This window comes from Carassius carassius, chromosome 50, assembly GCF_963082965.1.
Source record: "Carassius carassius chromosome 50, fCarCar2.1, whole genome shotgun sequence".
Classification (NCBI taxonomy): Eukaryota; Metazoa; Chordata; class Actinopteri; order Cypriniformes; family Cyprinidae; genus Carassius; species Carassius carassius.
The window spans coordinates 17,333,022-17,349,813 of record NC_081804.1 but is presented as its reverse complement, the minus strand read 5'-3'; the positions used below and the strand labels follow the sequence as shown (position 1 = coordinate 17,349,813).

The window sequence follows — 16,792 nt, the reverse complement described above, 5'->3', positions numbered from 1 at the left end:
AGCTCACCATCAAAAAACTAATGAATGTTTACAGATAAAAAAAAACTGTCTTGATATGATAATACAAGGCATACAAAGACACGCTGAAACTGTTAAACGCCTTGGCGTCATATTAAATAACCTTATGTAACATGATAACAACAAATAATGGATAATACAACATAATCAATGCTCTTTTCGAGAGAATTTTAATTAGTCCAGACTTCAAGCCATTCATAATTCAAAATTAATTTTCAGGCCAATGGGTGGTGAATGGACACACAGTACAGGCCCGATTTCATTGTATAGGCAGTGCTTCGAGATGTAGTGCGGTTGTGCTTCGAGCAACGTGAGTTCGAGTCCCAGCTTGGGGACCTTTCTTGATCCAATAAACAGGTATTTAAGTATCTAAATTAAAACAGTAAGGGTTCCTACACAATTTAGAAATATGGAAATTGATTCAAGCAATTTTCAGGAAATGCATGAAAAAACGCAACTGCAACACTGGTATTTTTTGTGCTTATTTAATTTATAAACTCATTTAGCTACTTTGCACACTTGTTCCTGCATTGTAATTTTAGAGGATTATGTAAAACAACATGGAATTCCTTTGGCTCACCGGTTCCTGCAGAGTTAAAAAAGTATTTCACTTAAGTAATTTGCAGGTCTGGAAAAACTACGGGGAAATAAGAGTGTGGAAAACTATTTCGACTATTTGCCCTATTCAGTGTTCTAAAATATAAAATTAAAAATTTCTAAAAAATAAATTTATCATACAAGCAGCAAGATTTCATGACAAACATTTAGTGAATGAATTAATTCAAGACAAACATTTCATTATGCAGAACTATTTAAACGAGTCGTTTTTGAACTTCACTAAACAAATGTGCATATGCCACGCAAACCAGCAAAAGTTAAGGAAGCAAACATGTAGGCCTAGTAGAAAATGTATCTGTATTTAAGCTGATTATTATCCTATACTCTTGACAGAGAGCTCGTTTGGTTTTTGAGAGACGGAGACGCGCAGAGACGGCAATGCGGCTATTTGATTGGCATCGCGCTGTGCTTATTCATTCATATATCATATCGCATAAGGTTTAAATAGCAGAACAAATAGTAGAACGTGTATGATGTAATATTTTAGGTAATATCAGCCCTACTCTTGCCAAGCTCTGATTTCTGAGAGATGTACGGCGTGGCAACAGCAATGTGGAGTTTGATTTGCACTCTTTTCATTCATAAAGTTTATGTTCATTCACTTCACACACTCATTGAGTGAATTCAGAGGTTTGTGTAAAATATTGCGCTGATCCCCTGATTCACCTGTGAATCTAGTAAACACCAGGCTGTGCTGCAGCCTCAGCCGAATATTATTATTGTTATCCGTTATTCATTTTTGAAGCCATTATTCTTGCCTTTCCGAATAAGGTATTCGGCTTCGGCCACACCCCTAATATATATATATAGTGTATGTAGGGATGGGCGATATATTGCATGCAATTGTCAAGCGCATTTCGTCAGTAAAGTCGGTTCCCTGATTAGCGGTAAATCGCCATCACCTGCTTTCAAATGGAGCGTCATTTAATAGACAGAACTGCAGATCTCTGACAAGCTCCGCAATATCACGTTATTATTGAAGGCGATTCATCTGCGATAATGAACGTTATATTGCGTAACCGGCTTTACTGACGAAATGCGCTTGACAATTGCATGTGATATATCGCCAATCCCTAAGTATATATATATATATATATTTGTTTTTTAATGTGTTAATTCATTTATTTATTAGCATATATGGGTGGATAAATAAATGAACATTAATTCACTTTTTTTTTTTATTGCCACACGTTTACACTGTTTTTAAAAGTCATTTCCTCAGTTATCCCAGCATGATGTGCACTACAACTTCCCGAAAGCTAGGAGCAGTAATTGATTTAACTAGGAGACTGTGAAGGACTTGCCAATCTGTGGCTTTGCGATTGATGGAATTATAGCTAAGGTTCAGCTACTTATTTATTGACCTCAGAGAGGGATGAGGGGTCACGATGAAAGAGGGGAGACCTTTTGGCCCCTTCTCTGAAACGTTAGTTGGTTAATGGAGCCAGGTGGAGGGGGGTCGGTCTCAGGACAGGGCAAACAGAAAGCTTTTCATGATGAGCTAGACAGCGTTCGTCAAGGTGCACAATTAAACCTTGTATCACAATTCTGTTGCATTGTGTATTACTTACAGTTTCCTGGCTTTGAAAATCTCTGCAAACTCCCGGATGCTCCTCAAAGAAGCCAGATCCAGCGTCATGGCTTCAACACGGGCTTTGCGCTAGTGAAAAAGGAACAGAAAAAGAGAAATCAGTAGATATTTACCAGCCTCATCCATCACTATCACACTGCTAACAAACTGAAAGCCATATCCCACACGTCCCCCTCTAACTCACCCAACACTTCCCACCCCAAACCCTCCACTATATCTCATGGATGCCATGAAAAACTACTCCATCTCCTGTTCCCTTAAATCAGGGGCACATTTCCAATGGGAATGTTGCACGTTCTGTGGCGGGAGAGCATCTCAATACCCTTTTTATGGCTTTTTTATGACCCTCTGCATTGACTGTATCCGATCTCTCCAGCGTGTATCCTGTGCTTACACTAAGTAAACGGTGAGACAGTGGCTCCCTTCTTTATAATGTCCATAATGGCATATAGAACAGGCTCAAGGAGATAAATAATGTATGAGCAAAGCCAAATCCACAATAATGGTCTCTCTCAGTGCTGGCTTTTAGGTGCACCTTTGATCATACCAGAACACGATCGATATGAAGGAAGACACATAAATCACTCCACAAAGGAAGGATCATAGTCTCACTGGACAAAGGTCAGCTCAAGTTCTCTTGAGGTAAAATCAGTGGGAAAAATCGGAGGTTTGAGTGTACAGACGCACAAAAATAAATAAATAAATAAGCAATGTCTTTATTCCTTTTTTTTTTATTATTTAATGTCTGTTTATTTAAATAAGTAAAGAAGTAAATGAATAGACTTCCGGTATAGCCATGAAGGCGTGAGGTCGAAGGAAGAAGGGCTCCCGACCTACATTTTCAAACTAAACTTGTTACACACCATTTAGCGTCAGTCATTTTTGATATACGCGTTAGAACATTGCTTGGTGAATTATGAGTCACACTAAGCAGAAGCAACCGCACCCCTCAGCCCCACCGACCACGAGAGCTAATGCTAGCATTGCCGGTAAGTTAGCAACCATGGCCGCTACCTCTAATCTCGAAAAACAGGCCATGACGGAAACTTCTGAATCTGTCTCCATGGACCAGTTGATCTCTGAATTAACTAAACAGCGCATCAGTATCAGGGAAGACATTTCTGACTTGATTCGGGAATCTATTGGTCCTTTACAAAGCTCTGTAAATGCACTGAGAGAGACTGTGGATGGCTTTCAAAGCCGTTTGGTCGCGACAGAATCCCTGGTTGGGGAGAATTTTGAAAAACTGACAGTGGCCGAAAACACAATAAAAACTTTGCAAGCGCAGAACACATCTCTCATTGACCGCATTGAAGATTTGGAGAATAGATCGTGAAGGGCAAACCTGAGGATTGTGAACATTCCAGAAGGGAGCGAAAACGGTCAAGATCCTGTTACGTTCATTTCTGAGATGCTGCTAGAGGTGACGGGCACGGAGGTCTTCGACAAGCCACCAGCACTTGAGAGAGCGCATCGATCACCCGGTCAAAAGCCAGCTGATGGCCGTAAACCACGTCCATTTGTGGTGTGCTTTCACAGGTTTCAAGAAAAGGAGCAATTACTGCGATGGTCAAGGCGGCATGAGGCGAAATACAAGGGGAATCCAGTCAGAATCTACCCAGATCTCAGCGCTATGCTGTCAAGGAAACGCGCGTCTTTCAACGGCATTAAGCAGTCCCAATTTACTCACATTTACCCAACTTAAACTCACATCGATTAATTTTTGGCGGGGATCTGAATTGTGTTATTAACCCAATTCTAGATCGTTCGAATCCGAAATCCATGCTCCAGTCTAAAATGTCCCAAGCTCTCTCTACTTTCATGGCACAAACGGGCTGTCTGGATCCGTGGAGATTTTTATTCCCGCAAAAGAAAGAATTCTCTTATTTTTCCCCTGTCCATTCTTCATACTCAAGAATAGATTATTTTTTTATAGATAAAACAATACTTCCTTTAGTGGAAAATACTCAATATTCAGCAATTATAATATCAGATCACGCACCATTACTTCTTGACCTTCGTTTTATTCAACATTTTACACAGCGCCCTACTTGGCGACTAAACTCTACTCTGTTGGCAGATAAAAATTTCCACAAACATATATCAGTGGCGATAGATAACTTCCTGCACACAAATGATTCAGAAATGGTATCACCACTGACTTTATGGGAGACATTTAAAGTTGTCATTAGAGGTGAAATTATATCTTATTCTGTATCCAGTAATAAAAAGAGAAATGCAAAACTACAACAACTAATTGATTCGATAGAAAAATTAGATCAACAACTCTCTCTATCCCCTTCTGATGAACTGCTTAAAAAGAGAGTGGAAATTAAAGCACAATATGATCAGATATCAATTGAAAAGACTCAACAAAATCTGCTTTGGTCTAAAGGGAATTTTTATGAACATGGGGAAAAAGCGGGCCGTTTATTATCACATCAGATAAAGTGTCAATCAGCTTCCAGGTTAATTCCACAGATTCGCAACGCATCACAACAACTGACAGTGGATCCTAAAGAAATTAATGAAACTTTTAAAACATTTTATTCAAATTTATATACTTCAGAATTTCGTGGGGATTTATCAGGCATGTCAACCTTTTTGAAGGACCTGAATACCCAGACTATTAATCCAGATCATAAAGATAGATTAGAACAACCAATTGAGCTGCAAGAAATTTTAGATTCTATTAAAGCAATGCAAAATGGCAAAACCCCCGGCCCCGACGGTTATCCTGTCGAATTTTATAAAGCTTTTGCTCCCAAATTAGCTCCGCTTCTTCTGAGAATGTTTGAGAATTCTCTAAACAATACAGAATTGCCACCGTCTCTCACAGAGGCATTTCTTACACTCATTTTGAAGACTGGAAAAGATCCACTAGAGTGCAATTCCTACAGGCCAATCTCTTTGCTGAATGTTGATGTTAAAATTCTTGCCAAATTGTTGGCCTCTAGAATAGATACTGTTATACCAGAAATAATATCCCAAGATCAGACAGGCTTTATTAAGGGTCGCCACTCATTCACCAACTTAAGGAGGCTTCTTGGTATTCTGTATTCTCCTGCATCCAGGGAGGTCCCAGAGGTGGTGGTATCCCTGGATGCGGAGAAGGCATTTGATAGAGTGGAGTGGAGCTATCTATTCGCAGTATTGGAGAAATTTGGTTTTGGTCCAAAATTCATATCCTGGGTCCAATTGTTGTATTCTAATCCTAAAGTATCTGTTATAACAAACAAAATACGTTCACAATTTTTTCCAATACTAAGGGGTACGAGACAGGGTTGCCCTTTAAGCCCTCTTCTTTTTGCATTAGCAATAGAGCCCCTTTCCATTATGCTTAAATCCTTGCAGTCTATACAGGGCATTGATCGAATGGGGATGGAGCACAGGGTTTCTTTATATGCGGATGACCTTCTGTTATACATTTCAAATCCAGTTGAAAACGTCCCAAAAATAGTGCGGAAACTATCCATTTTTGGCAGTTTTTCAGGATACAAACTTAACCTTTCTAAAAGTGAATGTTTCCTGATTAACCCTCTTGCTTTACAAATCAATGCGGCATCCCTCCCATTTCGCATCTCTCAATCTGGTTTTAAATATTTAGGAGTCCATATTACTCGTACTTTCTCAGGTTTATATGCAAAAAATTTTTTACCACTCATTAGTAATATTAAGTCTGATCTTCAGAGATGGGATGCATTGCACTTGTCTCTAGCAGGCAGAGTAAATTGTATAAAAATGAATATCTTACCTAGATTTTTATACTTATTTCAGTCACTTCCAGTTTTTCTGCCAAAAACATTCTTCCGTTCTGTAAATAAACCCATACTATCATTCTTGTGGGGGGGAAGGAACCCTAGAATTCGCAAGGAGCTCCTTGAAAGGCAAAGGCCCCAGGGAGGCTTAGCTCTACCTAATTTTATGGGCTATTACTGGGCTGCAAATCTTCAAAAAATTATTTGTTGGTATACGTCCCCTGAGGTTGATTGGTGTAAGGCGGAGGCAAATACTTGTATTTCTACATCGCTTTCTGCTCTAATAACAATGAAGCTACCATTCTCTCCCTCTAAATACTCATCGAGCCCAGTTGTACGTTCTACACTTAAAATATGGTCACAGTTTAGACAAAGGCATAAACTCAGTAACTCTTCTATGCTAAGCCCTCTCTGTAATAATCATTTGTTTCCTGCTGGTAAAATAGATTTAACGTATGCACAATGGCAGAGGGTAGGCTTGGCCAGGTGTAGTGATTTTTATATAAACAGCACATTTGCCAGTTTTAATGACCTCTCAGAGAAATTCCAGCTGTCACAGTCCAACCTATTCCGTTACTTTCAAGTCCGACACTTTGTTCAAGCTCAGAGCTCAACTTTTCCTGACTTGCCACCTACTTCACTATTGGATAAAATTTTACAATCTCCTACTTTTCTTAAAGGTCAAATTGCAGCAATATATAAGATGGTTATGTCCTCAAATGATGTTTTAATTGACAGAACAAGAGGTGAGTGGGTAAAGGACATAGGGAGTGAAATACCTGACGAAATTTGGGATGAGGCTCTTAGTAGAGTAAATGGATCAACCTCGTGTGCACGCCTTAGCCTTATACAACTTAAAGTCCTTCATCGCGCCTACTACACAAAATATAGACTTTCAAAAATTTACCCAAATGTTGATGATTTGTGTGACCGATGTAAAGGTGACAAAGTAGACTTTTTTCATATGTTTTGGGCTTGTGAAAAGCTGAGTGACTATTGGACATTCATATTTAAAACTTTAAATGAGGCCTTTAATTTGGATGTAAAACCCAGTTTTGAAATTGCTATTTTTGGAGTACCAGAATATGGAGTATCACTGACAAATAAATTAAAAAATGTTATTGCTTTTGCCACCTTACTGGCGAGGAGAAGAATACTATTGGAGTGGAAGTCTACAAGCCCCCCTAAAGCCTCAATGTGGTTATGTGATCTAGTGTCATACTTAAAATTAGAAAAAATTAAATATTTAATGAAAGGATCTGTCCAAACTTTTTATAAGACTTGGCAACCCATGATTACACATTTTGAGAAGATGAAGACTCTCACACTTATTGATCAATGTTAAATATTAATAACCAATTGGAGTTTTGCTTTATAATTGTGTAAGGACCACGAATATGTTAGGAAATTGTATTATTGGCTATGTATTTGTATTTTTTTTAATTATTATTATTATTATTATTTTTATTTATTTATTTATTTTTATTATATATATTTTTTTTTTTATTTTTTTATTTATTTATTTATTTATTTATTTTTTATTGATGTTATGAGTATTATTATTGTCTTAACCTTTATGTAATGTATGGTTAATTATTTTGGCGGAAAGGGTTATAAAGGGGGGAAAAGCTATAACTTAAATTGTATGAAACTTTCTGTTAATTCTTTAAAAAGTTTATAAATAAATGATGGAAAAAAAAAAAGAAGTAAATGAATAGACATTAATTGAAAGAAGAATAAAAACATTGCTATTTTATTTATTATGTCTATAACACTGGACAAAATGTCATTAAGACAAGCTTAATAAATACTCGGTGACAATAATCAATATTTACCCTGCAATTTATTTATTTTTTCTTGTTTTTGTCTTGTTCACCCAAAAAAAAAAAAAAAAGATAATTTTATTGTGTGTGGGGGGGGGGGGGGGGGGGGGTAAGAATGAGAATAATAATGAATTAATTTTATTTGTATTACACATTAAAATAATGTAAAACATTATTATTTTAAATTATTTTAAATATATACAACTATATATTATTATTAGGTTATTGTCATCATCATGTTATTTTTAACAGTTGATTGTGTATGCCAAAAAACTTCATGTCCCTCATTGCACTGTGTGGCCTCTCTTTATTTGCATAATAATACAATTTCAACTCAAATCAATATTTAATGTGATATTATTGTTAGAAACCACGCATTAAAGTAGATGATGCAAATTCAGTGTTAGTATATAACAACTTCAAAACTGCAGAAAGATCACTTACTGTATTAGTTTACCTTATTACTAGTAAGCTAATACAGATATATGCTGATGAAGAAAATTTCAGGTCTGTTTCGTTTTGTTTCCTTCTCACCGCAAACAGCTGTGTGCTAGCTTAGCAGGTTCTGCTAGTCCTGAACAGCATCTCTGATGAGGGATTTTTTGATGAATGACTGAATAAACTCTGCTAATATTACAGTGGGGTTAGGAGACATGGGGCAATTTAATTATGCCATGTACAGCACACCACCAGGTTAACAGGAAAAGCACCCTCTCAGCATTTCTCCTATCAACAGCACGTCCACGAACCACTTACAATTGCTAATCAGCCTCTGCGCAATTAGTGCCGTAGACGATTCTAGATGGCTACTGTACTATAAAGACTTCAGAGCAATCATGTCTCGTCTTGTCATACGCCCTCGACTGCAAACTGCTAGATATACAATAACTGTTCAACATCACTTTTCATCAGATTATTACTGTCCAATGGGGCTTGACTAATACACAGAGATGTTTGTTTCAGCGTTATCAACAACAAAAATTAGGACACTTGGTTATTAAAGACCATCAATATAAAATTAAAAAGGAAGTTTTGTTGACCAAACAAAATGCCCACAACAGAATTATTGGCTTCCATCTAATGACTCCAATACAAAACACACACGATACACAAGTATAATATGCAGCAAAATTATGCTGCATTTACTTAAGTAAATAAGGATTAAAACAACTCTTAAAGAGAGAACGATAAACAGGATGACAGACAGAATGACAGAAAGAAAGAACGAAAGAGATAGACAATTGAACAAATGACAGAAAGAAAGAAAAAAGAGAATGAATGATAGATAGACAGACAAACGAATGAACAAACGGCAGAAAGAAAGAACAAGAGATAGAGACAATGAATGACAGAAAGAAAGAAATGATAGGCAGATGGAGGGACGGACGAAAGTATGAACGAATGAAAGATGAAAGAAAGAACAAAAGGGATGGATGGATGGATGGATGGATGGATGGATGGACGGATGGATGGACAGAATGACCAAAAGAGCTACAGACAGACAGAACGACAGACAGATAGCTGGACTGATAGCTAGTAGGGTGTTGTTGGCGCAGTGGATAAGACACATGCCTTTGGTGTGAGAGACCCGGGTTCGAATCCACTGTGAGACACCAATGTGTCCCTGAGCAAGACACTTAATCCCCAACTGCTCCAGAGGCGTGCGACCTCTGACATTTATAGCAATTGTAAGTCGCTTTGGATAAAAGCGTCAGCTAAATATGTAAATGTTTTAAAAGACTAAAAGTCATACAAGCTTCAAACATAAAGATGTTCTGACCTGGACGATAAGAAGATATACACAGACACACACACACACAGAAAATTAATTGCAAGAACATTTGTTCCCCATATGTTAGGCAAAGACCACGACACACACACACACACACACACAGTGTTTTATTCATGCAGACAGGCTTATTTGTCAGTAGTGCAATGCTACTCCATCTAACAGGTCTTATTTATCTAAATCAGGTTTAGCCTGTGGGCCTGCAGACATTGACTGGGGCGCTGTGATTATGCGATAAGACTGAAAATAGACAGCATAAGTCTACTCTGAAACAGCCACAGGCTACACATGAACAACAGAGACCAATGTCAGCGCAAACGGATAATTATTTCAGAAGGATCTCAGAGTCTGTCTGTGGATTACAGTCTCAATTCAACACAATTTATCTCTGTGTTTCCCAAATGGCAGGTCGTGACACAAAAATGAGCTGCATGGTCCTGATGTTTTGCAAAAACAATGATGTTAAAAAGAGGGTCACCTGTGGTGAGGATAAACATAATATTACACATGACTGATAGGAGGCAAACAGCGCAGTGTGCACACCTGAGGGCTGCTTTCTAGCGTACGCAACAGATGAGGAACGATGAATGTCGGGTTAGACTGATTGCCGGGAGAATGATGGGTGGCAGTTGCGTGAGTTATTGTGTGTCAGGGTCCGCTAGCCGTGTTTGACAGGTGTATGGCATGTGAAAACTGGAAAACAGGAAATAACAGCTGCTGGGAAACACAAGAGGACAGATGTGAAGACTGATGACTAAATGATTTGGACAGATATCATACCAGAACAGGTAGGTTTGATGTGTGGTACTGATGGTTAACAGTCTGTACAAGTCTGACACAAGCCAGACTTTTGTTATCAGCAAAGTCTGGTCCACTTCATAGCTTGTCCAGGCAAGAACAGCCCATTTCAACAAAAAGTGGTGTCTTGACATACATATATATATATATATATATATATATATATATATATATATATATATATATATATATATATATATATATATATATATATGGGATAAATGAAAGTTTGCATTTTGAATTTGACATTTCAGGGCTGGGAAAATATGAATTAGAATCTGAAATCAAGTATATTAAAATTTTCATTATAACTGAGCTATAGCGGCCAGTGTTATAGTCGAGATCAGATTATCTAAGACCAGAGTATATTTAGTTCAAGTTAAGACCAAAGCCAGAAGACAGTCAAGTCTGAAGCAAGATGGAGAACAGAAGAGGGTCAAATCAAAGTCAACACTAAACCAGAAGAGGGTCGAGTCTGAATCAAGACTGAGAACAGAAGAGGGTCAAATCAGAGTCAACACTAAACCAGAAGAGGGTCGAGTCTGAATCAAAACTGAGAACAGAAGAGGGTCAAATCAGAGTCAACACTAAACCAGAAGAGGGTCGAGTCTGAATCAAGATGGAGACCAGGGGCCGGTTGCTCCATTGGACGTACAAATGGTTGTAAGACTAAGCTGGACGTAAAATGCACTTCAAGTCCTGCATAGAATTTATATCTGTTGCACCATCTCAGCGTATTGCTATGTCTGAGACTAAATGTTATGCCTAGTCAGAGGTAGGTGTAGAGTGAAAACTCATGATTTGCTCAGACATTATTTGTTTTTTGGATTCATGTCAGTTAGGTAACTATTACTGCAGACATGAACCGTAATGTCTTGGGTATTTTCGGGCAGGATAAGCTATATCAATCACAAAGGTCGTTGTGGGCTATAGTCTACTACACTGCCAAAAGCAACTGAATACAAAATATATTTATGTACAGTTTGTAATAATTATGCAGTAAAATAGTAAATATGAAGTGGGATTATTAAAAGAAACTAAACCATTTGACATCTTGCTTTGAAGGACAGTGTAAATACTTGGAAATATTTAATGTCATCAATTCCATTAATTATTTGTAGTGTGCCTGCCATACAATAATTGCAATAGGTTTTATGCTTTCCAATTTGGTCAATTTTATCACAAAATTTATCTCAGGAAAGACATTCATTGTACATAAACTTGATAGTCAGAAGAGGGTCGAGTCTGAATCAAGATGGAGAAAAGAAGAGGACAGAGTCTGCATCGAGACAAAACCAGAAGATAGTCGAGTCCAAATCAAGACAAAACCAGAAGTGGGTTAAGTCTGAATCAAAACCGAGACCAGAAGATGGAGTCCAAATGAAGATGGAGAACAGAAGAAGGGTCGAGTCCGAGTCAAGACCGAGACCTGAGGACGAATGAATGAAGTCTGGTTTCACATTCGCAAAGCACACAGTGTTTTCCAGTCCAGAAACACAATACAACAGTCAGCACAGACCACAACACTTTGTTACTGTTTTCGAGACTGGACTCCCAATGCTCCTAAGTCTATCACAGGACCAAGACTATGTAAATAGTCCAGACTCAGCCTTGAGATGGATTCTGGTCTGGAGTACTATCTATAGCACTGACAGTGGGTCTTCATCTGTCTATTTAAATATACATGACCCAATGCATAACAAAATATTTGAAGTGCACAATATGAATCACCTCAGTCTTTTGGAGCTATAGCATAAGGCTAACTACTGTAGTCTGATTAACATGTACACACACTGGACAAAGTCAAGCTACATTTTGATTATTTAGGAAATTATGGACATCCAAAAGTATTAACTACCAATTATTTAATCAAGATAATGTTGTAAAAGCTGAATAGACAGTGATGCTCAAGTATGTTTCAGTTAAAATGCTTCAAACATTGTTTTTTTTTTAAAAAGACATTAAACCACAAACCTTGCAAACTTTTGTAGAATCCAGCAAATACAGAAGTTCCCCCAAAAGCTATTTTTATAGCAGTTTGGTAACTAAAATTAGTGATTCTAATTAGAGCTGTTCCGATAGCCTTTTTCTCTTCCCGATACCGATTCCGATACCTGGGCTCAGGGTATCGGCCGATACCGAGTACTGATCCGATACCTGGGTGTGTATCTGTATATACAGCTGTATATACTACTAGCCCTGTGTAAATTGCTAGAATTATTTTATGGTGTGCTTTAGACTTATCCCTTAATAAAACATGAACAAATACATGGTGAACTACTGTATTTATTACAGTATTTTTATTATCTGACATGAATTTGACAGTAATATTATTTATTTTCTTAAGAGAAAAAGAACTTCAAATGCAGCCAAAAATCTAACCCTGCAAACTAAAAAAGGTATTTTAGTTTTACAATATAACTGTATAAAAAACTGCAACAAATAAGTCTAGGAATATACAAAATGATATATTAATCAGATAATCTCTTTACAACAAAACAAGTAAAAAACAAGGAACCGTCGAGGCATAATTATTATTATTAAAAGAGACATATTATTATTACTACATAGAGACATAGCTAAATCTACTGTAGGCTACAACAGTAGCTTAATATATTGTCAATTTACTCACGTTAAACCGAACAGTTTTCTCAAATGAAACGGTAAATTCTCATGAAGTGACGGTATATGCGTTTGTGTCCTCATATAGTGACACACGGCAGAGACTACAAAACAGCGAGCTCCCGCGCATCTGCCCCATTCACCCACAGAGATGTAGAATTTGCAGGAGTAATATTAAAATAATATTTTACAGTTTAATATTCACAGACACTAGTATATATATTCGGCTACAGTCTGGAGCCCTGGGCTTAGACCAACACAGAAGCGACTGAATGCAGCTGCGGGTACCGAATATACTTGAACTTACTACCGGTTCTACAGAGACGCTGGTATCATCACATTTTTTAATTTTCAGCACCAACTTAGTGAAGTGGTAGTGGTAGTGAAGTGGCAGTACTTGTGGCATCCCTAGTCGCCGTTTTACTGTCTGGTTGGTCTAGTCTGAAATACTGCTAAACAGCAGACACACTGCTAACCACTGATCTATAATATAGAAGCGGCTTCACTGTCTATTGGCAGTTTAGAACGCGATGAGTGATCCGGTCATATATAGATCAGTGCTGCTAACGCGTTTTAATTTCTTCTTCGCTGCTCTAAACAGGGGGTTGCAGCACAGCGCAACTTCCTGTGTTTGCAATGCATTCTGAGCAGCGAAGAAGAACCGTGCAGCGGTAAGGCAAAGCTAGCGGTCATAACTAGGTCCTGTTTAAGAAAATGGTATCGGATCGGTACATGGGTTCATGTACTCGCCAATTCCAGAATTTGTTGTGGTATCGGTGATATTTCCGATACTAGTATCGGAATCGGAACAATTCTAATTCTAATACAACTGATGTAAGGTACCAAACTGCCTCATTTGTCTGACAAACTCATTTCAGGTCTTTGAGTCTCTATTAATGAGCTGATGACCTGAATCATGTGTGTCTGTTTAAGATGACATGCAATACCAAGGTCAAGGTCAAGGTAGCATTTATTGTCTCCCTTAGGAGAAATTTGTTTTAGATTAGGGAAACTGCTGCCACATCAAGACATAACAACATACAAAATATAAAATGAAAGAGTAAAACACATTTCAATTCCAAAAACCTACATCATAAAAACAGTACATATATCATATATCAATACACAACACAGTCCTCAGTTCCTGCCTCTTGTACCCTCTATTACCATTATTTATCTTTATCTTCCTGCATTTACTCATTAATTAATTTAATAGACAATGGTAAAAATTAATATTTATATCGGTTATACTTGCATAATGTAACCCTGTATCTCCGTCCAGAATTCATCAGTGTATACTCAGGATACAACACATGCGAGGTGTCTAATAAAATCTTGTTGACGTGCTGGGTGATACAAAGCTCAAAAATATCCTGTAAAGAGCTAATTGTCTGTGTCCCCATGATTTTTCCTGCCACTCTCAACAGTTTATTTATTTGGGCTCTCAATTTTACTGTTAAACTTCCGAACCGAACAATAATTCCATATCTTAAAACAGACTCAATCGTTGCTTTATAAAAAATTAACATGATATTACTGCTCACTCCAAACAAATCGCAAATTTCCGTAAAAAATGTAAATGCTGGTGGATCCTTGTGCACACCCATGATACATGTGTGTGCCATTTAAACTCACTATCGATGTAAACCCCCAAGTATTTATAAGAAGAAACCTGTTTAATAGCTTCACCATGGACAACAACAGAGTGCCTATCCCCCACTGATCTGGGATCTATGATGACCTCTTCAGTTTTTTTAACATTGATCTATAGATAATGGTCGTCACACCAGCCCACAAAGGCTTCTATACCAACTTTGTAGTCATCAGTACTGCAGTCTCTTGTCAACAATTGCAATATTACCGTGTCATCCGAAAATTTTATAATAAATTGATTTGATTGCTGACTAATGCAGTCGTTTGTGTACAAAGTAAACAGAAGTGGCGAACTTACGCACCCTTGAGGGGCCCCTGTACTATTTACTACAACATCCGACAACACTAAGTTAAATTTCACCTGTTGTGTCCTATTTGTTAAAAAGGAATAATACCAATTAATTATAAAATGTGCTTTGTTGAGGTGGCTCCAGGAACGTCGTTGGGAACCACTGCCTTACATGACATGACAAAACCCTGCACTCCTCGTTTCCCAGAAATTTTTTAGAAGCCAGTTCGCCAATCAGACTTGAGCTTGGAATTTTGGAAACCAGTGGGACCAGTGCCTCAGGATCTAGTCAAACTCTGAAGGCTACAGTGAACCAAGATAGATTTCCAAAAGAATCTGAGGTCCTTGGCACATACTAGGGAAGGACTTTGAGGGCCCCTCTGTGCAATAAGCAAACCGGTGTATGAATTTGTGAACAATAAGGCAAAAAAGGTTTCAAAAGGTAGGACTTTCACTTTTTAAAGAAGTGGTCACACTTATTCAATCATCTCAATAGGAATCTAAGTGATCCAGAATTTTGACTGAGGGACACACGGATACATGTGCTCATGGGCCTTACAAGACCATAATCCAGTCCTTCCCTCAACTCAACTGCTCTCTTTAGTTCACAAAGAAATAAAGTATTAATTGCCCACTGTTATCCATTAACGGATGCATCCAAAGATACTTTAAGTACACTAATTGCAGTTACAGTCCCTCGGGAGCAACCTGGGGTAAAGTGCTCTGCTGAAGGGCACAACAAGGGTTCTTACTAATTGTCCGGTTAGTAATTGTCCAGGTGGTCACCCCCCACCTGACAGCAAGTCTGCAACATTTGCATAACCAGCCCAGAGTATTAACCACTCTGCTACAACACTGTATAATCGACTCTCCACACAGTCTGTGTAGAGCACAAGCAATCAACAGCAATGTCGCCCCCAAAGCCACACCCTGTCAGAGAAAAATTACCCAACATCCCCAAACAACATTCATCAAACATGGAACTGTGCTTGACAGGGACCTTGTCAAACTGCACAGCCCACAGTCACCTTCCACTACAGCACAGCTTAATCACGACACATAAGTAAGCTCTCCTCTAACTTGACGTTCACTAGTAATATTACACAGATAATGCTTTAAAGTCAACATAAAGTCATATTTTCCCCTCTTTACTTAATGTGCTGGATTTACTGGTGTATTTTACTCTTAACATCATTGTAGTTTTGCATTAAATTTTAATAACTTGCTTCAACCCTGCCTTTTCAATTTGACTGACACCAAGTTGTATCCAATATATCCAGTCAAAATTACAAGAGTAATTTGTCCTTCTGTTTCAGGTATTGCAACCGCAAAACTTTTCTCCAGCTGCCAGTCTATCATTCATCATGTCTAATATCGGTTTCATAGCATTGTTGTTTTATCTCTGGGATTTAAGGGAACCTATCTTGCATGTCATAAAAGAGCAGATGGTTAGAGACACTGGCGGGAGACAAGTTAGCAAAACCAGACCTGTTAGAGTGCATCATCATCACAGGACACCCCTAGCATCTATTGAATCATTAAACCTACATTTTTTTGAGGGGGATGAATATTTCCCCAGGATACTTTGCTTGGAGCCTCACAAAATTGAGGCACTGATACCAGGAAATGGTTCAAATTTAGCTGACTCCACAGTTTAGCCTCGAGCAGAATCAGTTTTTTTTATATATGTAGTTTTATAGGCTATAAAGCATTAATAAGCAGTAAAAAACAAGCAGGATATAATGTGGACATTCAGAAAGCAGGAAGTTAGAGGATCCTGGGATGCTTCAGTGACTGACGAGACCTGCTTCACGTTTAGCTACAGCCCCTGTT

At 38.0% G+C, this 16,792-nt stretch overlaps 1 protein-coding gene across 1 annotated transcript in view; it reads right to left on the bottom strand.

Moving 5' to 3' along the window:
* The window catches only part of LOC132133055 (WW domain-containing oxidoreductase), a 251,646-nt gene that overhangs the window by 174,740 nt on the left and 60,114 nt on the right, over positions 1-16,792 (bottom strand). Inside the window, exon 6 of the mRNA XM_059545747.1 lies at positions 2,208-2,296. Coding sequence (XP_059401730.1) covers positions 2,208-2,296 — 89 coding nt within the window. The remainder of the gene's footprint in view (positions 1-2,207; positions 2,297-16,792) is intronic.